We start from the raw sequence: 24,606 nt of genomic DNA, 5'->3' as shown, positions 1-24,606 counted from the left end.
CACTCTCTGACACACACCATACAACATAATCTCCAATTCTTCAACATTCATACAGCACAGACATCACACATTAGAAATATAAAACAAAGGTACTATCTTTTATGATATTTTACTGAGTTGTTTTTGATTCTATCATACAGTGGATGTGTCACTGTTATATAAAGTGTTGCTTCAGTGCAAGTTTGAAATCATCTTAAAGAGATGGCAGCTGTATGATGATCGTAGGTGATGATTGTATTTGTATTATTATGCATGAAAATGTGTGGTACTATTCAATTTTTAATGCAAGTCTGTTCAAAAGGGTGGCTAACACATAAAAATGTAATCTAAACAAAAAAAGGAGCAAAAACGAAAGAAAACAAGAAAATAATAAGAACTCCTTGCAATGCGATTGTGACTGTTGCATTGACTGGACCGTCAGGATAGAGCAGATGATGCAGGATAAAACAGGTTAATGCAAAATGAGGGACGATATACAACAGAGGTGAGATGAGAGCACACTCTTACAGAGACAATTTACAGGAGGACTCAAAAGAGCCGTGGTAGGAGGGTGAGGAATGTGGCATGATGCAACCACATTCCCTGGAAGGAGATGAAATATACTTTACGCATGTGTGTGTGCGCGTGTGTGTGTGAGGTGGATTGGATGACAAATAGGAAAGTAAAGGAAAAATTGGAGCAGTTTACATTTAATTTCATTGTCCAACCATAGAATTTTTCTTTTGATTGCTATGATTCTTATGATCTGTATTTCTTCTAAAAGGGTTGTAGAACTTTTTCAATTCTAATTCAAACAACAGAGGTCAAATATATTCAGTCACTTTACAGTCATTTGTGCTTTTGCCCTCCAACCAGAAGACTTGCAGTCAGACTTTCATGTTAACAAACATCTTGCTCAGCTGAAGTCTGTAGAAAGTGCTACTACAGAGTGTCTCACAAATATGACATTTTTCAGTTTTGTACAAAATTACTGGACCAAAAACGTCCTGTCAGGCTGGTGACTGAATAACATTTTCTTGCTAGAGTGTTTATGCTCATTCATTCTTCCACTAAAGGTCCTGCAGTGGCGTGGTCACAGCTGACCCGGGGTCCACCCTGCTTGACCCCACGGACTGACCTTTCTGGGACAAGTAATCTTTATAGTTCCGGGTCAGGAGAGTGTAAAGAAATGGATTGATGCAGCTGTTCCCATAGGTGAGACACGTGACAAAGAAATTCACATAATTATGAGCAGCTGCAGACAAAGCTTTGAGAGACTCTGGAGAGAACAGTTTGGCTAGCTGCCATGCCCAAAAAGGTAAGAAACAAGCCCAGTAAGCCACCACAATGCTAAAGATCATTGACACCACTCTTTGTTTGAGTCCTCTCCTCCGGGCAGAGCGGCTGCTCCCTCCCAAGCTAGTCTGTGCTGCCCAGTAGCGCCTGGCTAGCCCAATATACAGCCCAACGATTACCAACCCAGGCACTAAAACACTTGTAAAAAACAGGACAGTGATATAGGCCTTGAAGGCCTCAGGGGTCCAGGTAGGGAAGCAGATCCTCTTAACCAACCCTGCTGCGGTGGGTTTGCTCTCCCTGAGTCGGATCATCACCATCATGGGAAGCGTCAGCACGAAAGCTGACACCCAGATGATTCCCGCCACTAGGCGTCGTTTGCGGGATGAGGACCTGTGCGCGCTAAAGGGCCTAGCCACTGCACGATAGCGTTCTAAGCTCATGGCAACCAAAATAAAAACGCTGGCGTGCATGGTGAGGAGATCGAGACTCAGCAGGATGCGACAGCCGGCCTCACCAAACAGCCAGTCATGGGCCAAGTAGGTGCAAACCACGAAGGGGATGGTGGAGAGGTACAGCAGGTCAGCCAGAGCCAGATTGATGATGTAAACGTACATGGAACCTGTTCGGCGCAGAGCAGCCGAGCGTGTGATGACGAGTGTGTACGTGTTGCCTGCCACACCCATGACACACATGATCATCAGCGTGGCCCCGAGAAGGGATGTCACCCACAGTCCTCCACTGCCTCCAGCACCGCCACCTTCCTGGGACCCTCCATCTCCAGCCTCTGGGCTCACAACAAGCCCCAGCTGTGGAGTGATGGTGGCATTAGGAGTGCAGTTCATTGCAGATCAAAGGTCAGAGGTCAAGCAGATGGCTCTTGAAATCAGAAATGGTTTAAAGTCTGCACAAGCATTTCATGCTGTGAGGTGAAGTGTTCTGGACAGTCAAATTAACAATTCCAGTCTCCAAGTGGAAATTGTTTTTTATTGCTTTTCAAAACTTTTTGAGATTTGTTAGAACCATCTGTTCAAGATAAATCCAAGAGAAAGCAACAACTATATTAATCCACACGCATGACACTGACATGGCCAGCAGCTTCTCTGACTAGAGCTGCCTCTGGCTTGAAGCATTTATCTTCCAAAAAAAATAAGGTCCTCCATGTGCTCCCATACGTCTCTGAAATCGACGCAGTGTTAAAGCCTCCAGCAAAGATTTCAGCCATCAGGAAGCCTCAGACAGGAGAGATGTTCTCAGTCACAGAGTGAAGTGAATTTCTCTGCTGGGCTCCAGGCTGGAGAAGATCTGACAGGGGTCATTTTGGAGCAGCTGGGTGGCGGGACGCTGCCTTTCAACTGGACGAACTGTTCAAAATCTCTGATACCTAGCTCCTGCAGTGCAAAGATGTACTTGAGAGGGTTTCACTGACACCTCCAGAGAATCTCTCTGTGGGATGAAACATTTATAATGTCCGTTTTAGCATGACAGAGAAAAAAAACCAAAAAAAGCACTCTCCTCGGTGGCTTGAGTAGTTATGTTCGTTAACTTCTTGTCTTGATTGTACAAATTTTGAGTTCATCTTGTCTTCTTCCTCCTAAGTTTGACGCTTCCCTGAAGCTCTTCTATATGTCTACAGATCCAATGTGATGGCAGACGGACTTCAGTTTCTCCTTTAATCTTCAGCCCCAGTTCATCTCCCAGTTTTGATAAAAGTCTGTTGTGTCTGTGTTCTTTGGAGGTTTTCTGGTCACGGTCCTCTCCCTCCTCATCTCTCTTCTCTCTCTCTTCTCTCTTCTGTCCTACCTCTTTCTCACCAGGGTGATAAACTAGCATGGGCCTACCGATTTATGAGGTATTCCTATCGGGCCCCAACCTGCTGTCTCTGAGCACCAAGGTGTAGTTTTAGACACCCAGAAATCATTGACAGGGGCGGGTGTTCACAGCTACACAGACAAACGCTACGCAGGTGCACAACCACTGTTGTTGCTTTAAAGAAGCATATTTATTCATTTTAGGTTAAACTATCTAAAGAACTTTTAAAACCAAAATAAATTTTCAACATCTAAGTTTCTGCTGAATTTTACCCTTCATACATTTAAGATTTTTCCCTGTAGTTTGCAGCGTAAACAGTTTTTAGATGTTTTCTGCCTATGCATTAATTCCAAGTTGGCAGCACATTGCTATTCAAGGTGTGAAGTTAAAAACTAGGGTTCATCCTGAGTCCACTGAGTGAGGACTCCGGATGAACTCTAGTTTTTAATTCACCTTCAGTCTCATATTTGAAGACGGTGATAAGCATGTGTTTTTAAAAAGACGTAACACTATGGCTTTAACAGACAAATATGTACAACGTGCAGAAGAAATATTTTTTATTAGTGATCATCAATAATTTCATATGCTATGTCAGTCAGCCTTGGTAAAAGTACAGACATGCCTTTAAAATAATGTATATCACCAAATCAGCACAAAACGTGAGGATCTCTAACTGAAAAATACAAAAAAAAAAACAAAAGAAAAAACCACAAAAATGTATCAATTGATTGTTTGATATCTATAGAAACAAGGAAAAAAATAACTTACTAATGGAATTCTTAATTGTTTCAACAAAGACTTGTATATTGGTTACCACTTGGAGGCGCTGTTTGACCATGTGCTGGCTTGCAGTGTTTCCATCTCTTTAACAGATGTATCACAAAAATCCTATTCATTGAAGAAAACCACAAAGGTCATGTTAAAATCATAATTTCAACTGTACTGTAGTGTGTGTTTTCCTCTGCTTGGAAGGTATCAGCCCACGAACTGGAACGCAATACAAGCTGATTGTAAATGTTTTTTTGTCATGATAGTAATTAAAAAGTTTAAGAAAAAGGGAAAAAAAGCAGTTTTCTGTAGCTGTTGACCTATCTGACTCTGCGTGCCTTGTTAGTAAAACCCAATCACCATATCACACTTGATATGAGAGGGCAGCATCACTTCACAACTGAACAACTTTTTCTTAAATCTCGTGTGATATATCTAATAATCCTATAAATTTCAAACACATTTCTTTATCATGATTAAGAAAAAAAAAAAAAAATCAATCCACTGGCAAACAGGAAGTGTATTTTATGTTCACGTAGTTAATTGACATGGGCAACAGGCACCGGGTATTAACAGACCAATAGTGCCATCTAGTAATTCAAACATGAGCTACATAAAACCCAGGGTGAAACATTTTATAATACTGCCCAGACTGTTAGATTGGCAACTGAACTCTCTGAAGTGCAGTGCAAAAACCCCCACAGCAACGAATGCCGAAGCTTTCACCAAAACAAAATCAAACAAAATGATTACCACTGTACATGAATGTATTATTGTTTCTTTTGGCTATATGTATTTTCAATTTACAGGCTAATATATCCTTGGTCCTCTTGTTTACCAGCAACAGCCTCCGGTGAGACGATGACAGATGACGGTCGAGTTTCCCAAAAGTGCTAACGGAGTCAGAACTGGTGTGGGTCCTGTGTCAGATCCTGTGGTGATGGACTGAGAGGAGAGGGGATGGTCCCGCAGGCCTCTGGTCCATCAGTGCCTGTGCTTGAACATGGCCTCCACTTGAAAACACATGAAAGTCCAAAGTTAGACAAAAAAACTGCTCTTTTATCCAAGCAGACAAAACATTTTGTTTTACCCAAAAAACCCAAGAGGTCAACATTTTATTTTTTGCTAAACTTATACTGATATCTGCAAATGTAACAGCATTCCCATCAGTCTCAGCTGTACCATTACAAATGTTAGCATGCTAACATGCTAAACAAGAACGCAGTAAACACTGCCTGCTGAGCATCAGCATGTCATGTTATTGTGAGTGTGTTAGCAAGACAACCGTTACCCCTCTGCATCATTTTTGGTAATGAGACATGTTTTTATTATTATAACTTAAATATTTTCAGTAATTTAAAGACATCACCTTTTTCTCTGGGAAATAAAGGAGGTTATCTTTCACTACTGTTTTTGACGGATTTAAAGACTGATCAAAAAATAATGCTCATACAAAAACTGCAGCCCTAATATTTTTCCAAATATAAAGATTTCAAGGGCTTCATCTCTTCCTTGACTCTTCTTTCCTCAAGCACTTCTATCCTTATCTCTGCTACACTTGAGGATGGCAGGCAGCACCCATCGGACACAAGGTACCGATGAAGTAGTCAGAGTCAAGATTTTGTGCCAATCTGGGGAGCAAATGTAATAAACTGTCACTTTTCTGGTGCATTAATGTGTCAATACGGTGTGTAGGAAAACAAAGGCGCGGGTGTTTTGACATGCATCATACACTCACAGCTGTACAGCTGTGACAAGTGAACGGCTTACTTCCCATAGAAAATGAAAACAATAACACAATCATATCTTTCATTGTTTGCTACTGTCTCTAGGGAAAACAAAACGGCGCTCTGTAGCAGCTGTAGCTTGATAATGAGTGATCAAGCAGGGTCTGACATCAAGTGCAGGACAGTCCCCAGTTCTCTGGGTCCACATTTATCATGTGGCTGCCAAATTTGTATTCAAAACTGCAAATTTTGGCTAAAGGTGATGAGTTTGCAGCGCCATCCCCCGCATTTCATAGATGCAAAAATTACAGTTGTGCAACTCCACAGCTATCAGGGAGGACGCAAACTGACAGTGATTGGTAGTGTGGGAGTCTGAAATATCTATTTACTGGTAACTATAGAGCAGAGGTCACTCAATTATTATATTTTTTTTTTTTTTCCCCTCCTCTTATTTACTATAATAACAACCATTATTCTATATGTAATTTGAATTTTAAATAAATAGCAACCTACTGAGAGTTTCTTTTACTGTATAGGTAGTAGTGAAAGAGTGAGCAAGGGAGTGATTTCAAACACAACCAGAATCTTGAATGAGATTACCAAGTACCAGTGATTTGCAGCAGTGCAAGTTGTAAGGCTGAGGTTAGCCCACAGCTGCCCCACTGAAACTGCTCAGCGGCCAATAAAGATTTGTTTTGTTTGTACATGGAAACTCCAAATTGTAAGAATAGGCAGCTGAAGATGCAAAGGGACTTTACTTCATAAATAAATGTTAACTTTCCCTAATTAAGTTTCTTTTTTTTTTTAAATGTGTGAGTGCTAATTCATTTCTGTGGCTCATTATTTATTCCATAGTGCCCCTGTGGAACAGAGCAGATTTTTGATGTGAACCTTTAAAAAACACCAGACACTTACAAAGGAAGTAATCAGCAGCTCATTATAAAAACTAATAGCTGATAAATATTTAATGACGAATTAGAAGTTCTGAATTCTCACTCGTGTACTCCTGAGGGGACATCGGAGCATTCATGACGTCGTTGAAGTGTTTCACCCATTCCTGCTGGTCGCTCTCCATCTCGCAAGTAAACAGGAAGAGGCGCTCAGGTGTTTCTATGGTGATACCGTGTTGCCAGGCGCCGTTGCAGTGGGTGCCAGCGGGCAGGCCGAGGGAGACGCTGTAACCGTGGTCCCTGTTCCCCAAGAAGACTTCACCTTTGGCAAAGGCGTCCTTCAGACAGCAGGCGAGTGAAGGAAAGAGAGGTCAGCTCTACAGGGCAGAGTGTTATTGTGTATTTGAGAGTACAGAGGATGTTATGCTTAAGATAAAGGTGAGAGTGTCGTTCGCTTCAGTGATGTTACATGTGACAGGTGTTATAAGCTGCACGTACTTCTGAGTATAGGACACAAAAAGTGTCAGTCTCGTTTTTCTTTAGTTTTCTACCACTCTCAGCTCCCAAACATTTACAACTGCAGCAATATATTATTTTTATTATTGATCTTAATCTGCTGATTATTAGGGTTAGGCTGGTGAAAAATTACCATCAAAATTTCCCAGAGTGAAGTCTTCAAACTGCTTGTTTGTCTGTTTAGTTCTTCAAATCCAAAAGGTTGATGATAATTGATGATAATCTTTGTGTGTTGGGAATGTGTGTTCCCCTCAGCATGAATTAATCACTTTGGGGGCGATGCCACTTTTCATAAAGCGCCATCATCAGGTAAAATTTTTTATTTCTCCAGTACTCTGGTTTATTACAAAATACCTGCAAAACTAATGACATTCCCATCAGCCTTTGCTGTAATTTGTGTTCAGTGCTAATTAGCAATCACCGGCATGCTAACACACTATACCAAGATGACAAACAGGGTAAGCATGAAGTTATATCTGCTGAACAGCAGCATGCTAGCACTGTGAGCATGTTAGCCATGTCTGTACAGTCAGAAGCTCTTATAGTCCTGGTTTAGCAGTGACAGCAGACTAAGGCTAGCAGGCTAAGTTAATAAAACTGAAAACTGCTAACGTTCTTGTCAGCTTATGAGCAAATCAGCTGTTCACATTCTGATGCATTATGGGAATTTACAGGTCTTTAAATGTCAAAATTAGTGCACTACTTCAGAAAATTCCAAGAAAGCGTTTTTACTTGTGTACATTCTTGTCGCATTAGGTCCTCGCTTCTGTCAGCAAAAATGTGAACACATTGGATTAACATGCACAGAGAACCATTGTATATACATCTAACAAGCAGAATTTAGTTAAAAATAATGAAATTACACTTGGTTTGAGTTTGCTCCATATATCCCCAGGCCACACTCCACTTCACTAGACTTCCTCTTCCTTTCATCTACCAGTTTTTCTTGTCTGACACTCTTGGGACAAGTCGGACATTTCAGTCACTTAGCACCTATAATTATTGCACCTCTCCATTGAAGTATTGCGTCAGCAACACTGCGGAGCTAATCTGCCTTGGCTATCTGATGTGCATTTAGCCAAGACTTGGGCAATGTGAGCCACCCCCTGTTAAGGCTTTCTGTCTTTAAGTCTGTGATAACCACTGCAATAGAAACTCCCCTCTAATCATTCTGTGACTCAGAGTCTCACTTTCACAACACCTCTACATCTCAAACACTGATATCAGACAAATTAGGCAAAGGTCTGCACATAGCGGCGCCTGTAGACATGTCCAGTGTAGCTTGCAGGTTAGCATTTCACTTTACTCTGAGGAACCCCGCACTGTGAAGCCATGACAAGAAAGGCCATATGTATAATAACGTTATGTTGGGAATAAAGTATCTTATCTCACTCTCTCCACTGAGTCATGGCTTCATATCCTCCACATCGTCTACTTAATCTAATTTACTTGATGGAAAAAGAACTCCTGTTCATTTATATCTTTTTACAGCACAAGAAACGCATCTGAAATATAAACTGATGCTTAGACTAAAGTCTTTCCAGTGTGTGTGTGTGTGTGTGTGTGTGTGTGTGTGTGTTATACCAGTGGATCCTTGAAGTACATGAGTCGCCTGTGGTCCAGAGTGAACCAGCGTTTCTTGAAGCCTTCTGTTTGCTACAGAGAGAAGGAAACAAAGGAGAGACCGTCAGAGAGACACAATACAAAGCAGCATTGTACTTCAAAAGTGACATCTGTCTGGTTTTTAAATCAAAAAGTGACTCACACTCTGCTCTTACTGACTGTTCTGACTTCACACATTGGAATTTCAATTCATCATTTATTTTATAAAATCTCATAAAATTATGTCTTAAAATGATTTTTTAGTCTGATCTTCGCAGGTACCAAAATGAAACCTCTGGCCCAACAAATGTTTCTGTCCTCAGCCTGAGTCTGGCCTGTATACTTCCACATCTGGGCAGATTCCATCCATTATCATCCTGTATTAACTGACAGCCGGAAGATTGCCTGTGTGTGTGCCTGACTTGGCCCAGATGTAGAAGTAGCATCTGACAATCACGCTGTATATGGGCCAGAGTTGGGCCGTGGAGCCGGCGTACACTGGGCCAGAAGAACACAAGCATGTGGCCCAAGTATGAGCCACATTTGTTTTGCTCAACAACGCTCAACAGAAATAAAAGAAGCTTAAGAAATAGAGGTAAAAAGCATAATAAGAAGACAGATAAAAACACAGATTATAAAACAGGTCAACAGGCACTAAACAGCAGAGCAGTTTTTTTTGTTTTTTTTAAAAGCCAATTACGGTCCAGTCCACTGATGTCCACTGGGAGCTGGTTCCAGCAGTGGATAGCATAGATTCATAGCTAAAGGCCAACATTTCAGAAATATATTTATGGCCAAGACCTGTGACTTGTACACAATAAGTAAAACTTTGAATTCAATTCTATTTGTATGAATCAGTTGTATAGTATTCTGTTGCAGCTGTGATCTGATCTAAGGCTTTCAAAAAGTGAAATAAAAACACACTTCCTGGTTTGATTTGCATGGTTTTCGGTCAGAACTGTCGAGGTTTTCCTGAATTACACCTCTTTCGGACACTAAATTCAAAAGGCCAAACTTGTTGTCACGGTTGAAAGTTTACATCAGTGCATCATTGTTCCAAATCCACACTGAGAGCAGCTATGGAGGGAAAGGGGAAGCACAGCACCGGCACCAGAGAGTTTATTGAAATGCACAAGCAGCTTGATTTCTTTTCCGCTTCAAATAATGAGGACGCTCCGGTCCCCGACTGCTGCCAAACTGTCCTCATAAAAGTGTTTGATATTCTCGTTGTGGCATAAGCCTGAACAACTGACTGTTTCCTTCTCAATTCACCAATGACTCCTTCCACAAATACGTCTCGCGCGTGTGAAGGAAATGAATTATGGCATCCATTTAGCAAATCGGCCCAACGCAGCAAGTTAGTGAGTCCTTTCATCTCTCAACCTGACAGACGGAGATTAAACAGAGAGTCTGTGTTTGTGTGTGTCTGAATGCAGCACCAGTTGTGTCACTGAGGATCAGGCTGCTTTGTGTCGGTGCGTCTGTCTGAATCCTATGTGGGAAAGCAACTGCATACAGTATGTGTGCATATGCAAATACATAACAATGACAGTCCAACTGAGCGTGACTGCATGCATATGTACAAATACCTCATTGTGAGTTTCCTTAATCCCAACATATGTCTGTGTTTTGTGAGTGTGTTTGAGAGTTTGACACTTGAGGATTAAGTCGCTCCTCAGCTGGAAGCCTTCCCTCTCAGACAGACGGACAGACAGACGGGCGCTGAGGCAGGCAGGTAGGCCCTCTCAGCTGCCACTCAGCCTGTCAGGCAGCGGTGGAAAGCAGCCACGTTGACAGCTGGGCTAGCTCCCCTCTTAGCCCAGCTTCCATTCAATTACAGCAGGGAGAGTGGGAGATGGGATCACAGAGGGAGGTTTGTTAAATGGAAATTTAGTTTGAATCTCAATTCAGCACTGAGCCTGGTTTGGATAATGTTTTTTAAGCCAGTGTAGAGAATATGATTATAAACTATAGCATATTTTTTCTTGCTGATAGGTAATCTATTCATGTATTAACAAAGCATTGATACTTCATTTCTGTTGTGACTTGTCTAAAGTGTAAACATATAATACGGTATAACAGGAGATGATTCACCACACTAAGATGCGCTCAGTCAAAGGCTTGCAGTATTTAAATAATATCAAATATTGCATGTGTGATATTTTTCATGATATGAAGACATTTCTTTTTACTCTTTGTATCATTTTATGATGTAGAATAAAAAGTAATCACATCGGGAAACTAAATTATCGATGTATTACTTGAAACAACCAACATTTGAATGTGTGCCTTAATATATAATGTCTTTAACCAAGTTATTGCTGGCAATTTGAGATGGAGGTTTTACTGTAGAAATGTTAGAGCAAATCAACATTTGACATTTTCCATGTAATTACCACTGATCTCAATGATTACTTCAAATTGTAGAGCAGCCTGTGCCATTTTCCCATGAAAATATTGATTTAAATTGACTTAATTAACAAATATATTAGGATTGGTCCTGTACTTCCAGGGGAGGTCTGGTCATTCTCAATTAATACCCCAGGAAACTAAAATTGTTATCCCAGTTTGAATTAACACAGGAGTTATAATTAGTGGCCACTATTTCACATCTTTAGCTCTTGCACACTGTGAGTTTTAGAGCTAATAGGGTGTAAAGTCAGGAGAAATTACTGTGAATTACTAATAAGGTCGACCAGTGAACTGTTTTACTCTCTAGACTAAAAGCTCCACTGGGCAGAAGTGAAAGAAAAGAGCCCTTGAGAATAAAGTACAGCCATTCTGCGGCAAAATATCCAACTATTTTCTGACTGCACCTTGGCCACACTCCATCTAGAGAAGACTCCTGTTGGTGCGTTTTTGTAATTCTGCAATCAGGCAATTCCTCAGCCTGACCTTTTTATATTTTAAACCTGACTCTGACACCCTGGGGTCATTTTAATAACACCCAGATAGACATTTACTGATTTATGAAAATATCAACATGTATATTAGACACAGAGATTTTAGGAGCTTCAAAATGAAGAGACTGACCTCAGAGCAATGAGCAACTCTACAAGCTGAGGCTGCAGTGCCTGTTTTAAATTCGCAGAGGCCTGCTCATTGAAAATGCAGAAGGGAAAAAGCAGCAAGGAAGGAGAAGAGGATACACATTTACGAGGAAAAATGAAGGTTCACAGTGTGTGAATCTATGAATCTGTGTGTGCTACTTGCCCTGGGACCTGTCTTTTCCATGTATCCTTCCTTCAGAAAGTTTCGGGTAAGTTTTGGTACCAGCTGAAACCAACAAGCAGAGCAAAAGGGATAAAGAACACCACGATGACATCCATCAAGGCTAGCTAACATGCACGGTGGGTCCAGCTACACTAATGAAGTTCCATCCATCTCAATTTCACTGCCTCACTACCACAGACACAAGATCAATATAAATATCATTTTAATCTCAGCAGTCATCATCATCGGTCGGTGTGTGAGCGTGAGTGCTCACCTCAGCGTCTGTCGCCCCCGGAAAGGCCACCTTTAGATAGTGAAGCTGAACTGCACGGATTGAATTAAACCAGTCTACGATCTCCTGGTGAAGAGAGAGCGTTTGAAACAGAGAGTGAGGGGAGTCCTCCACGAGTGCAAAATGAAAAAATGTCATCACATCACAAATACTTGTTTCCAAAGCTTCCAACTCCATCTTTCTGCCTTCCTCAGCAGGTGGAGTTTGCTGGAGATGGAGATGGCTCAGTTACCACATGTGATAACAGGGTGTCGTGTTTGGATTTAGAAAAAATAATGTCACCGTAACTTTTCAGTGTTGTGTTTGACAAACACAACCCCGATGCACAGGGTGATGATCGTGGCAGGGCAGATTGGAGGCTACAGTGAGTCGAGATGGGCTGTGGCTAGCTGGTTAGCATGCTAACTTCAGTAGTAGAGAGGACGTGATGGAGGCAAGAGTTAACACTGGTGTTCCACCTCTGGAGACGGCTCTTGGCGAGTAAAGGAATGAAGTTTGATGCTGAAGTAAGTAAACAGCTGTTAATGCTAAAGCTAGCTATGTAGCAACAGCAAAGCTTACAAACAGCTCCTTCATGTTTGGAAGAAAATGAAGTTTTAAGTGTGGATTGTTTGTTGTTTATTTTAAAGTGCGGTTGTGTAAAATGGAACAACTTTTCCAAATCAGCATCCTCATTATTACATGGTTGTGTTACTGATTCACATTCAGCCACAAACAACTTCTCAACCTAACGACAAACACTGACCTGCTCCACATAGTTCAGTGCGTGTGTATGAATGATACAGAATGATGGATGTGGGGCTTGAATGTCAGGTGCTAATGGATTCCAGCAGCCAGTAAAATTGGTACAAATGGTTTTAAAAGGTTTGGAGACTCGCCCACAGCAACATCAACCAGTCCCTTTATTTGACAGATGACAAATATCCCATGCGAATGCCAACTCCTGCTGCAATTTAAATGACTTAACAGTTCAATTCTTTATGACAATACTTTGAATTTACGTTAAGAGTGTCAGTTTTTGAAACATGCATCTTTGAAAAGGAATCATTCATTTCATACAGACCTTGCCGTTTTCATGGTAGACGAAGATGTTGCGAGTGCTGTAGTCTTTGAGGTAGGTGATCTGCAAGCCGTTGGGGTTTCCTATCTTTTCTGGCTGGAAGGTTGCATTGATGGTGTCCACCTTGATCACTGCTTTGGGCTCCTTAGCCTGCAGGAAATAGGGAGGAAAGAAGGAGGAGGTGTTTTATTTAAATGCAGGGATCAATAACATTTTGGATAAACCCGAGACTGATTAGTGGAAATCTGAAGAAATGTCATATTAATGGGACGTTTGCTTAAGGTGATGCGTAATGTGTGAACTTTTATTTCAATTTTATTTTCACTTTTAGAATCAAATGAGTCTAAGTTGAAAATCTGACATAGCAAGCTATTTCTTGGACTAAAAAGAAAGTTCTTGATTTGATTTTTGTTTACTTTTATGCATATTTTACTCTTGATAACTTTTTTATTTTAGATATAATCCTGCAAACTGTTGCAGATTCATTGTTTAATAATGATAATAATTGCAAAATCTCTATTTTTTTACATATGTGCTATGCATTAACAATATCATCAACAATTACTTTCAAAAAAAAAATAATTCAGACAACAATGGACATAATGTTACTATTAGCCATACTATTGTTAGAAAACTCCAAAAAATCCAGAAATCCAAGAAATCCAGATGAGTTATTTGGGCTTGAGGATGAGTGAGACGACTTAAAAACTACTGTCAACACTTACAGATACTGAACATATTGAAATAACTATGTGCAAACAGAAGTAATGCATCATTTTCTACAGTGGACTTCTGAAACATGTCATCAGTTAATAAGTAATACTCATAAAATTAGGTCAATTAATGAGGTATCAAGCTGATAAATAAACTGTTTGGGAATCAAATGAACTGGGGTTAATTCATAAACCTCCTCCTGATTTCACTGTTTTGAAATCACATAAATAATTTTAAAAAATAACTTCTTTGAAACATTGTTGTGCCACAGCTTGACCAGGAAAAACAATGTTGCTAAGTTAAGGTGTGTGTATGCTATCCAGGCCTGGGGGTATATTTTGTGCTGTTTTCAAACCATGACAATATGATCTAGAACTATCATTATCCACTATTATCAGCCTGAATCACTGATAAAACACAGTAATCCCCGAAAACCTGTTTGAGGATGAATCTGTCCCGACTTGCACTGAAATGGGCACCTTTTGGACCAGGATGTGAGTCTGTCTGTGAATCTACTGACGTCATCAGAAAGACACAGCTTCTTCACAAGATACTGAATCTGACAGTAGATTAGATTTAACACTTTCCTGCCATTGTGAGTGTTGACTTTGAAAAAAAAAAAAAAGGTGGACTGGAGTCAGACTGTTAATTGTACCTAAATAATTTACACATTTCAAGCCAAACAGCTCACCGGCTTTGACTTTTATCATCGCTGTGACTGTACGAGGATGTTTTTGGTTTGTTCCGTACTATAGCAGAGTGATCAGGAAAATATGAATATTTCACCATGAAAACAGGAAAAATATTCACAATCCACTCACATCACAGACGCAGGCCAAAACAACCCTTATTTAAAAACCAGACATTCTGTACTTTCTTTTTTAAATATATTCTTCCCACCTCTCCTGAGCTGGTTTACTGTGACAAACAGAGTGTTCCCAGTGCTTCCAGCCCTAATTGGTTTGGGTGGTGTACAGCTTAGTGAATCAGCCTCACTGACAGAGAGGACAGGCTGCTGGTTAAGCTTGTCTGAGCACGCTCAGACGCACAGGAGGCAGCATTTACCATTTCATTTTGCTGTCTTTTGGTAGGTATGTGTGATTATGTAAGTTAACTGTGTCTACATGTGTAAAAATACTGCAGCACATACGGAGGTGTTGTCTGCAGTTTATTATATGTCTTTGAAGAGCTTTATTTAATCTAGGTATTTGTGATGTGGGTGCATGTGTGTGTGTGTTCTGGAAGTGAGCAACTACCTTCCAACTACATTAACTAGGACACTGTGTGATTACAGTAGGTTACTGGCGTCTTGCGGGCATGTGTAGGGTGTGTGTGTGGGTGAAGTGTCTGTGTGTGTCTGTGTGTGTGTGTGTGTGTGTGTGTGTGTGTGTGTGCTTCATGTGGTCACTGCAGGTCTCATTAAAAGCTGCTGCTTACGTCATATTTGGTGAAATACTTCACAGTCCCCTCCCTCTCTGAGAGGACGAATCGCCTGCTCAGGAACTGCCCGTTGTCCCGCCCTCTCTTCATCAACATGCCATCTCTAGTTCCTGCAGGGGACCAGCAAAGGTCATTTATTAGCATGAGTGTGTTTTTGTGCATCCATTTCTGTGTGTGTGTGTGTGTGTGTGTTTGCACACTCACCTTCCTCGTATGTAAAATTCTTCCCTGGCTCAGAGAACTCTTTCCTCTCGTACTTTGCTCTTATCCACTGCTCCCTCAACACCCTGAACACACACAAACAGAAGACACGTCAACAGAGGCGGCTTGTAAAAAGCTACCAGATGAAAGATTGTGGCAGACGAGAAGGAGGCCGAGCTGTGTCAAGTCAAGTAAACTTTATTTCTAGAGCACATTTGAACACAGCTTGAGCTGACCAAAGTGCTGCACAAAGGACATTCAAATAAATAAAAGTTTTAAAAAAATTAAAAAGTAAAAACACAAGGACAGCATATTAAATATACTGCATACAGAAATGTAATAAACACACTGACAAAAACAAGTAAACAGCAAGGAGCAAATACACAATCATGAATAAGTGAGTCAAAAAGTGTGGCTCTAGCCGAGATTTAAAAATGGAGATGGAGGGAGTACATCTGATATCAAATGGCAACTGGGTCCATACTCTTGGAGCAGCAACTGCAAAGGCTCTGTCACCGTTTAGTTTTAGTCGTGATCGTGGGACATGCAGGAGGGATGAGGTTTCAGATCTGAGTACCAATAAATAAGGTCTGTCATGTAATGTGGGGCCGGGCCATTAAGAGCCTTAAGCAAGGTCTTAAATTGAATTCTGAAGTGAAGAGGGAGCCACTGCAGAGAGGCTAAGACTGGAGGGTGTGCTCACTCGTTTTAGTGCCAGTCAACATCCTCGCAGCTGCATTCTGGACCAACAGCATTAAAAGCAGAAACCACGATTGAAAACTATTCTGTTCGAGTAGATTAACACAGCAACGTCAGTTAAATACAGCCGTATCAAAGAACTTTAGTGGTCACTGAAATAACTCAAAGTTCATGTGTAAAACTGAAAACTGAAGCTAAAGCTAGTGAAACTTTTTTTTTATCTAACTGAGTCACTTAAAAAAAAAAAAAAACACTTCCTGTAAGATCTTATTTCATGTCCTGGTTAACCTGATCCCAGACACGAGTATTACTGTCAATGAAACAGAAGCAAGTTTACTCGACACTTTGCACTTACTTTGAAAGCGAAACTGACTCAAGCACAAAACAGTGTCAAGAAAATTCTTATTGCTTGTGTAGAAATTCACTGTGTGTTTGATCACAGTTGGATTTTTACACTGCACTGCCTTACTCTGTTTCAGTGAGCCACTGACAATGTAAGGGATCAAGTTGAATCCAGTTGATTCAGCTCCTTTTATACACTGAAGAAAGACAGAGTGGGAGTGTTTTTCCTCTGTCTCTCTCTCTCTCTCTCTTCTCTCTCTCTCTCTCTCTCTCTCTCTCACCCACCTTCCTGTAATGATCAAAGAAGACTCTGCACACATGTACAAATATGTGTGCATTTGTGAGAAAGTAGGGTGTGTAGATTCAAGCTGTCCTCAAATTTTTACAGATATAGTGGCGAGCTGCTGCTGCTCCCTCAGTTCAACACACACTAGATTTTTCAGCAAAGCAAAGACCTTGTGAAGTGGTGGGTAAAAGCTGTGGCTGTGCATTCCCTGTGTGTGTGTGTGTGTGTGTGTGTGTGTGTGTGTGTGTGTTGTGGTGTGTGTGTGTGTGTGTGTGTGTGTGTGTGTGTGTGTGTGTGTGTGTGTGTGTGTGTGTCATTGTATATCACCTGAGAAGATCTGCTCTTTCCAAAAAATTCCCTGCTTCACATTCAAGCATTCCTAACATTCCTGTCTGGAAGCTGCCCAGTGCAGCCGCAGTCACACACTATGAGACAGGCAAAGTGTCTCATAGTGTGTCTAAGAGTGTCTCACAGACACACTCTAACTCCATTTACACTTGCATTAAAATGTGTTTTGGGTGATTGGATTACATTCAGATCTACAGTCGCTTGACCTAATGAAAGGATGGGTGTACATGCACCCAGGGTGCACTGAGGACAGGTTGTGATGCGATCGCCTAAACCACCTCCGGAGGTGATCAGGAACACATTGTGCCCATATTGAACAGAAGTGAAAATGCAACCATTGCACAAGGAAGTAACGCAGGTTAAACTTTGGTCATAAGAGTTATGATTAGCATGCTAGCTAGCATGCTGAAGGAATGTTTCTAAGAATCTTGTTTTCATAAGTAGGCTAAGTAATGCAGGTTAAACTTTGGTCATAAGAGTTACAGTTAGCATGCTATTTAGCATGCTAATGCGGCATGCTGAAGTAATGTTTCTATGCAGCTTTCACAAGCTGCAAACACTGATACTGGTTCACACACCTACTACCGAAAGACATGAGTCATTAAAGTCATAAAACACTGAGAATTAAACACCAGAACCATGCACAGTGCAACAATATAACAACACTTTTCACTGTAAAATGTCATGATCAGATGAGACTGAGCTGCAGGAGGGAATCATAGAAGAATGTATGACACAGAGCAAGTTCAGGTGGAGAAGAAGGCAATGTTCTTTGCCAAGAACAATTTAGATCCTCAAACTAAAGGTTAAATTCAGTTCACGATGTACCAAGCAGACACACACACACGAACACACACTCCTCTCTCACTTTTTTAATCGTATTCCTGTGCTGTGTATATGCAACAAATTGGTACAAGAAATTCCCTGATGAAAATATAATGCTCCATCACACCCTCCCTTATCATTACTAATAAAGCTGATGAGGTGAATTAACATTCTCTGCAGCTTGTGTTTTATTAGTGAAGAGGAAAAACTGCTCTGGATAATGGCCACAGTTTAATTGCAGCATGTCATTTCCTCCAGTCCTGTGCACTTCTAAGTGCATTTTGTAAGTTTGCAGTTTTAATTAATGATAAATTGAAATAGAATCTTAGTATTTATTGTGTTTGGCAAAACTTTATTTCCAGAGACTGATTGCTGAAAGTATCAACCAATTTGTTGATCACAGAAAATGTACCAACAAAAGTTTTGATAAGCATTTACTTATTTCGTTTGGCTTCTCAAATTTTCTCCATTTCACATCACATATGACATTTTATCGGTCAAACAATAAATCATAAGTCATTGATTTGGAAATGTAACAGAGATGTCAGTTTAGTCAATTTAGTCAGTTTAGTTTCTTTATATACATAATCATGATGATGACCATGACTGATATTCAGGATTATCAGTTTTGCTGTTACTGTTTTTTTACTGGACCCACTTCAGAGCCAGAAAGTAAAAGAACATCTTGAATGGCAGAGTCAAAGCTCAGACTTGAAACCCATTTATAATCAGTGGACTGACTTGAAGAAGCAACTTTTTACAGACACTCCCTGTACAACTTGACTGAGCTTGAGCAACTCTGCCTGGTAGAAAAGCAGAAAATCCTCAAATAGAGACATATTCAGGAACATGTGACTCACAGCCAAAAGGTGCTCCTGCAGAGTTGTGAGTATCCGTCTGTATTTCATGCTGAAACATTTCAAAGGTACAGTAAGTTCAAGGGGAGCTTACTAGTTTGTAAAGGTACTGGGCCTCAGAACAGGGCTGCAGTCTTGCAGGAATTATTTCATACACATCTTAAAAAGAAAAACACCAGCTCTGAAGGTGAATGACGTTATTACAAATCCAGCTCCACTGTGAAAGTATTAATTATTATATCCCCATGAGGAGGAAAAAAGACATTGTGGTGGTAGGGTGGGTCATTTTTCTAATTTTGAACCTATTATCCTATTAAAAAAAACTTTGAAAACACTTCATCTGCTAATGTCACTGGAATAACATCTAGAGATAAACTAAGGGATTCATTTTAAGATTTAGGTTCCTGTGTGTACACATGTTCTTTAAAGAGAGGTCATGTCTGCATGCAAACACAAACACACATGCACAACAACAAAAACAGGAAACCACATGCATGGATACACACCTCATAACATGCACTGATGCACATGTCAATAAAGTTACGCAGCACACAAACATTTTAGATGTTCAGAACAGAAAATGTGTGAATTACATTTTATGGCAAATATGATATATGATGTGTGTGCATATATGTGTTGCCATGGTTACTCACTGACAGTCTTTGTGGGTTGGTTTGTAGTAGTAGACTGGAACAGCAGCCTCATATTTACTCTTCATCAGCTCATTACCATTCTCGGCCATGAACTAACACACACACACACACACACACACACACACACACACACACAGCAAGAGATTATTCAAGGATGAATAACACTATGGCACATTACCAGACAGTTTTATCATATCAATTTGTTTCATGCTCAACAGGAGAATACACTCAACAGGAATAAAATCTTTACTGGCATTACATGAAACTAATAAATCAGAGAGCTGAGATGATAAATGCAACAAATATCTTAAGATAATGATGTGCGAGGTACCAACATCATATATCACTGAGTTGCTGGGGAATCACTGGGAAATGCACTTTGTAAGAATGTGATGTCCCAACATTTGAAATATTAATGGATTATTTCACCATAAAAGCTAACTTTTTTTATTCTCATGATGCTTCTTAACTAATAATTTCAAAGTGGTACTTTTGTAGTATTTTGTTCATGGTGTACTCTTCTATAATCAGCACTGTGGTAAGGTCAGTCAATAAACAAAAGACTGGTAATATCATGTTCAGCATTGTTATCAGCTGATACTTCAACTTCAGGTATCAGAATCATATCTCTACAAAAACACCCTCCAGCATTTTCACACTGCATAGAAACCAAAATCAGCTATAACTGAAGGAAATGCTGTGGTCCAGGAGCTGTGTGTGTGCAGGTCTTTACTTCAGGCCCATTCAACTGTTAACAAAAAATTAGTAAACCACTTAAAATTTCAAAAAATCATAAAACACGAATCTGTTTTGCTCTCAGTTGAAGAGAATAAGTCATCTGCCTGAAACTACACAGTGTTATGGATGAGAGAAAATATGCAAACACCTGCAATTTCTTTTTCCTGCTAGAATCTATTAGTATTGGACGACGTTGTGTTGTTCTTTAGTGTCGGGACCACTCTGGCCATTATTCATGCTGTTTTAAGACAGAAATGGCTGTACAACCAGAAAAGAAAAAAAAGGAAACAGAAAAAATCACTGTGCAGATGAGTTATGTAAACTCTCTTTTCAAAGTGTCAGCACATTTTTTAAATTCACATCAACATAAAGTAGCTGCATAAAACCTGTCAAAGTGTATTTATGGTCAGAGTGGAGCGGCTTCTAAATCTAAGAAGTCACCATTTAGGAGAAGATCACTTCACATTATTCCAGCCCAACAAACAGGGAAGAAGATGCCCGTTTCAAGGCTCGAGTTCTGAGAATAAAGTGTGCAGATGTTTTCTTCACTGATGAGCAAAACTTGAGCTGTAATCAGAGAAATCATGCTCTGACACATGATCAGTCAACCATGATTCACGACAACAAAAACCAGAGAGGACGACATGTTCTGTCACTGTGATCAGCACAAGCCAGTGCTCAGAGGTCATGGAAACAAACTGCTCATCACACAGTCAACTTTTCAAGTTCCTCATACAGTGAGGGACAACCCATTCAGCCCAATCAATCAATCAATCAATCAATCAGACTATATTTATATAGCACTTTTCATAAAAACTTTTCAAACAACACAATGATGTTTACAAAATAAAAGCATCCCATGTCTCACCTGCATCTCGTGGTCCTCCCAGCGGGAAAGGCTCAGGGACTTGACCTTGCTGATGTCGGGGATGTTGCGGTGGATCCCCGAGCAGGCCAGACAGATGAACACCCCCAAAGAGCAGGAGCCCCACCCAGGATCTGCAGAGAGGGAGATAAGGAGAACACATGGAGCACAGGAATAAATGGACAGGAGGAGAGATGGTGTAGTGGGTGTGGAAGAAGAGGAATTGAGGATTGAGAGATAGATGGGCTACGAGCGAGGGATGCTTAACAGAACAAACCATAAATACCAGGGAGTCAAGACTGATTAATCTGTTATATTTTGATCAATCATTAATCATTCAGTCCTGGGACCACAAGACCATTTCATGACATAAAATGGTGAGTGTCTCCACTAAATCAGCAGTTTCTATATTCTTTATGAAATACAATATTAGGCTTACTAAGCGTATCGCCTTTGCAAACCAATTTCCTTGCAGAAACCCTGAGGTGACATCCTCAATTTGATAGTTTTGTCCGAGCAAAAATTCAAATAGATGTAATCAGCGATATCAGAGAGAGAGAGGCAGCAAATCCTCACATTTGAGAAACTGGGTCCAGAGTTTGTTTTTGCTTGAAGACAGATTGAAATTATTATTTGATCATCAGAATTGCTGGTAATTCATTTTCTAGCAATAGACAACAACTCATCACTCCAGGACGAGGAATAATTCCTCTGAGAATATACAACCTTTTGAAAAAAGGGATGATACATATGCAGGGGAGTCTTACAACAAAAACAACAAAAAATAAAAAATTCTAAACTCCAATGGGGCTTTGTTCCTTGCTTGGGGTATCTACAAAATAGCAAGCATTTCACTTCCCCCAGTCAGTCAGAGTCTGACTGGAGCCTTGTGCTCATGAGGCTGCTTCACTCTTGCACAATTAATTCTGCAGCCTGAAATCTTCAAGGCTAATTTATCTGTCTTTTATCGCCTTGTACCCTTTAATTTACGAGAAATGTTTTCTTTTCTTTGATTGCACCTGTCTTATCTGCAGCCTGCCAGTAAACAGAGATTATTTTGTGTGTGTGTGTGTGTGTGTGTGTGAGATGGAGAAAGAGAGACTCTGCCTTGTTCTTATTACCACAGATAACAGATATCTGAGCAGGATGAACAGGTCATTCTTTAAATTCATAACGGCACACAGCAGATCAGAATACGATGTGTTTGGCTGGTTAATACTAACGCCAACATTATTTTCCGACGTCAGTGTTTCCCAATGCCGGGGAGAGAGATAAATAAAAAGACTGACCACAAGCAAACAAACAAAAAGTGACTGTCTTTCATCTCCAACCATGGGGAACAGAGGAATGCAGGACTGTTTGGCAGGGACTGAATCTTGGAACTTAAAACCCCAGCAGCTTCTGTATTGCTCCTCAGTAGACACAAATACTACAATAAGATATGTGCATTGTGCAGTGAAGCAGGGTCTGGCAGTGATATTATCATTGCTGCATGTTACCCCAGGGCCTGGATTCAGTGATTTCCTGATTTGATTGCGATTCTTTGAAATACTATTGAAATCACAATGCAATATCAGATTTTTTGACAAAGGTAAAATGTGTCACAATACACCATTATAAATGAAGCATTGTGGTGCTACAGAGGTATCCCGGCCTACAAAACCATATTCTCCAGATGTAAGGGAACATGATTGTTTGGTACTGACCCCAGCAAAAGAAAAAAAAATAAACAAAAACATCATCTTCACCTTTTTTATACTTCATTTGATGAAAATGAAATGCAAAATTGACCATTCCCACAAAAATTGTGACTCTGTCAAAATAATTGCAATATATTTAGTTGCATGTCGCAGTCTATGTACAGTATGAGCCTCTGCAAAGCTGAACCACAGTAAGTACATTTTTGGTCAAAACTGAGTTAAGACCAGAAACTGATTTTTTTATTTGTGTGTTTATCTGCCACAAACATGTAAACTGTAAAGTCTGCACTAACTATAGAACTACAGGAAAAAAACAGAATGTAAATCAAAGTAACTGCAATAGTTGCAACAAAACCTACTTAAAATGGAAAGAAAGGATGAAAAAGACTGATTTTGCATAAATTGCACTTCCCCTTGCATTCTCTCAATATTAATTACTAGGCAGAGAGCAGCATCTGCAATTCTGATTTTACTTAAGTTCTGTGGCAAGGATTTCTTCAGCATTGCAACCTTTCTATCCAGCCTGGAAGCTTTAGTTGCTGCTTTGCCTTTGTAGGACAGCGGAGCTCCTCAAATGTAGCCTACACCCAAAATGCTTGAAAGCAGGAGCAGGCCAATGGAGGACCTCCATGAAGACCTCCATTGCAGGCTCAAAGCGCTGGGTGAGGGTGTGTGCAGCCCAGCACTCTGCATGTCAAGACTTGCTGAACTCCTGAAAGTTTCTTCTCTGGCAGCCTACACATCACAGAACCAAGACTCAAGACTGGAGCTGTGCTGTTACCTTCAAGTGCTCCGGGAAAGCTCCTCCCTCTGAGCTCCTAACTCACCTTGTCACACACTCAAGGCCAAAGAAAAAACCCACAACAACCAGGGTCACTGTCTTATGTCAAAAGTATGAGCCAAGCTACTGTGCGCCGCAGTGATAAAGGAAAAGCATGGACATGAGTTTTGAGGAACGACTCCGTCCGTTAACACAGGCCTGTGGCTCTGCGCCTCCCGCACGGCACATCCCAGCAGCTCGACGCACGTTACTAAGTCTGGTTGACACATTGAGAACATTTCACGGCCAGTGCGAGGTTCTATCATCTCACCCGGTGCGCCGCAGTCTGCGCAGACCTCATTCCCAGGGTTCTGCAAGATCTCCCTCAGTGCTCGGGTCGCTCGCTCATTAGCAGACATTTCAGTGATCAGATAAGTTCTTCCTCCGCTTTCAGAGAGAGAGAGAGCGAGAGAGAGAGCGAGAGAGGGAGGGAGAGAGGGCGGGGGGCGGGGGGCGCCGCAGAGCCACAAAAGGTAAGTAAGGTGTGTATCCTTGGGCTCGGCTCCTCCTCTGGAGTCCTAACGGGCTGCGGGTACGTACGCGCAGGTAAGCGTTCCCACCGCAGGCGAGGTGTCCTCCTGCTGAGGAAAAATAATAATCATTCAAGTCCTCTTCATGGAGTTTTCATGTACTTCCTCTGTCCCGTGTTTGCCCCAAAGTCCAGTGCCGACACCCTTCAGGTGGTCCCGCAGGAGCCTGGAGCCGAATCACCGCCGCAGTCCCGCACCGTGCGGAGGAGGCGTGCGGGCCGATGAAACCCTACACTAGGAAGTGAAACGCAGAGGTTGTTCAGACTTGCTTTTCCGCATAACTGCTGCTTTGGGTCCGTGTGCGCGCCGCGCTGAGAGCGCTCTGAGGAGCACCATGATGAAGAGGCTCTCATTACTGAGCCAAGCTTTGGGATCAGCAAGGTGGTGCTCACCTTTCCCCCTCTAGTAGAACTGACAGTATCAGTTATGATAC

General features: G+C 41.0%; 2 protein-coding genes across 3 annotated transcripts; both read right to left on the bottom strand.

Annotated features, from left to right (window-relative positions):
- Window positions 1–93: 93 nt before the first annotated feature.
- uts2r4 (urotensin-2 receptor 4) lies at window positions 94–3,018 on the bottom strand. Its single transcript, XM_071504530.1, has one exon. The coding sequence runs from the start codon at window positions 2,118–2,120 to the stop codon at window positions 1,050–1,052; it is 1,071 nt and encodes a 356-aa protein (XP_071360631.1). The 5' UTR covers window positions 2,121–3,018; the 3' UTR covers window positions 94–1,049.
- A 609-nt stretch (window positions 3,019–3,627) lies between these two features.
- Window positions 3,628–24,586, bottom strand: LOC139636441 (arf-GAP with dual PH domain-containing protein 1). Of its 2 annotated transcripts, none has more exons than XM_071504528.1 (11): window positions 23,915–24,586; window positions 21,127–21,257; window positions 19,521–19,612; window positions 15,514–15,596; window positions 15,307–15,419; window positions 13,159–13,305; window positions 12,078–12,161; window positions 11,804–11,866; window positions 8,573–8,644; window positions 6,579–6,810; window positions 3,628–4,868 (listed from the first exon to the last, which is right to left on the bottom strand). In XM_071504528.1, exons 1-11 carry the CDS (start codon window positions 24,000–24,002, stop codon window positions 4,840–4,842), a joined length of 1,134 nt encoding a protein of 377 aa, XP_071360629.1. In that variant the 5' UTR covers window positions 24,003–24,586; the 3' UTR covers window positions 3,628–4,839. The 2 variants fall into 2 exon arrangements, with proteins under 2 accessions (XP_071360629.1, XP_071360630.1); XM_071504529.1 differs by having other exon boundaries at window positions 23,334–23,933.
- Window positions 24,587–24,606: the final 20 nt, after the last annotated feature.

This window comes from Trachinotus anak, unplaced genomic scaffold (genome assembly GCF_046630095.1).
Source record: "Trachinotus anak isolate AG129_WGS33_773 ecotype Australia unplaced genomic scaffold, CSIRO_AGI_Tana_v1 ptg000019l, whole genome shotgun sequence".
NCBI classification, from domain to species: Eukaryota; Metazoa; Chordata; class Actinopteri; order Carangiformes; family Carangidae; genus Trachinotus; species Trachinotus anak.
The sequence above is the reverse complement of the archived record's forward strand: the minus strand, read 5'-3'. Positions and strand labels throughout refer to the sequence as shown.

What these genes read in the sequence shown, in the direction of transcription:
- LOC139636441 (XM_071504528.1), bottom strand. Translation starts at nt 24,002, where the DNA reads ATGTCTGCTAATGAGCGAGCGACCCGAGCACTGAGGGAGATCTTGCAG. An exon ending in CCAACCCACAAAGACTGTCA is followed by an intron (nt 15,597 to 19,520) that starts GTGAGTAACCAT and finishes GTGTGTGTTCAG; the next exon opens with GGTGTTGAGGGAGCAGTGGA. An exon ending in AGTATTTCACCAAATATGAC is followed by an intron (nt 13,306 to 15,306) that starts GTAAGCAGCAGC and finishes TATTTCCTGCAG; the next exon opens with GCTAAGGAGCCCAAAGCAGT.
- uts2r4 (XM_071504530.1), bottom strand. Translation starts at nt 2,120, where the DNA reads ATGAACTGCACTCCTAATGCCACCATCACTCCACAGCTGGGGCTTGTT.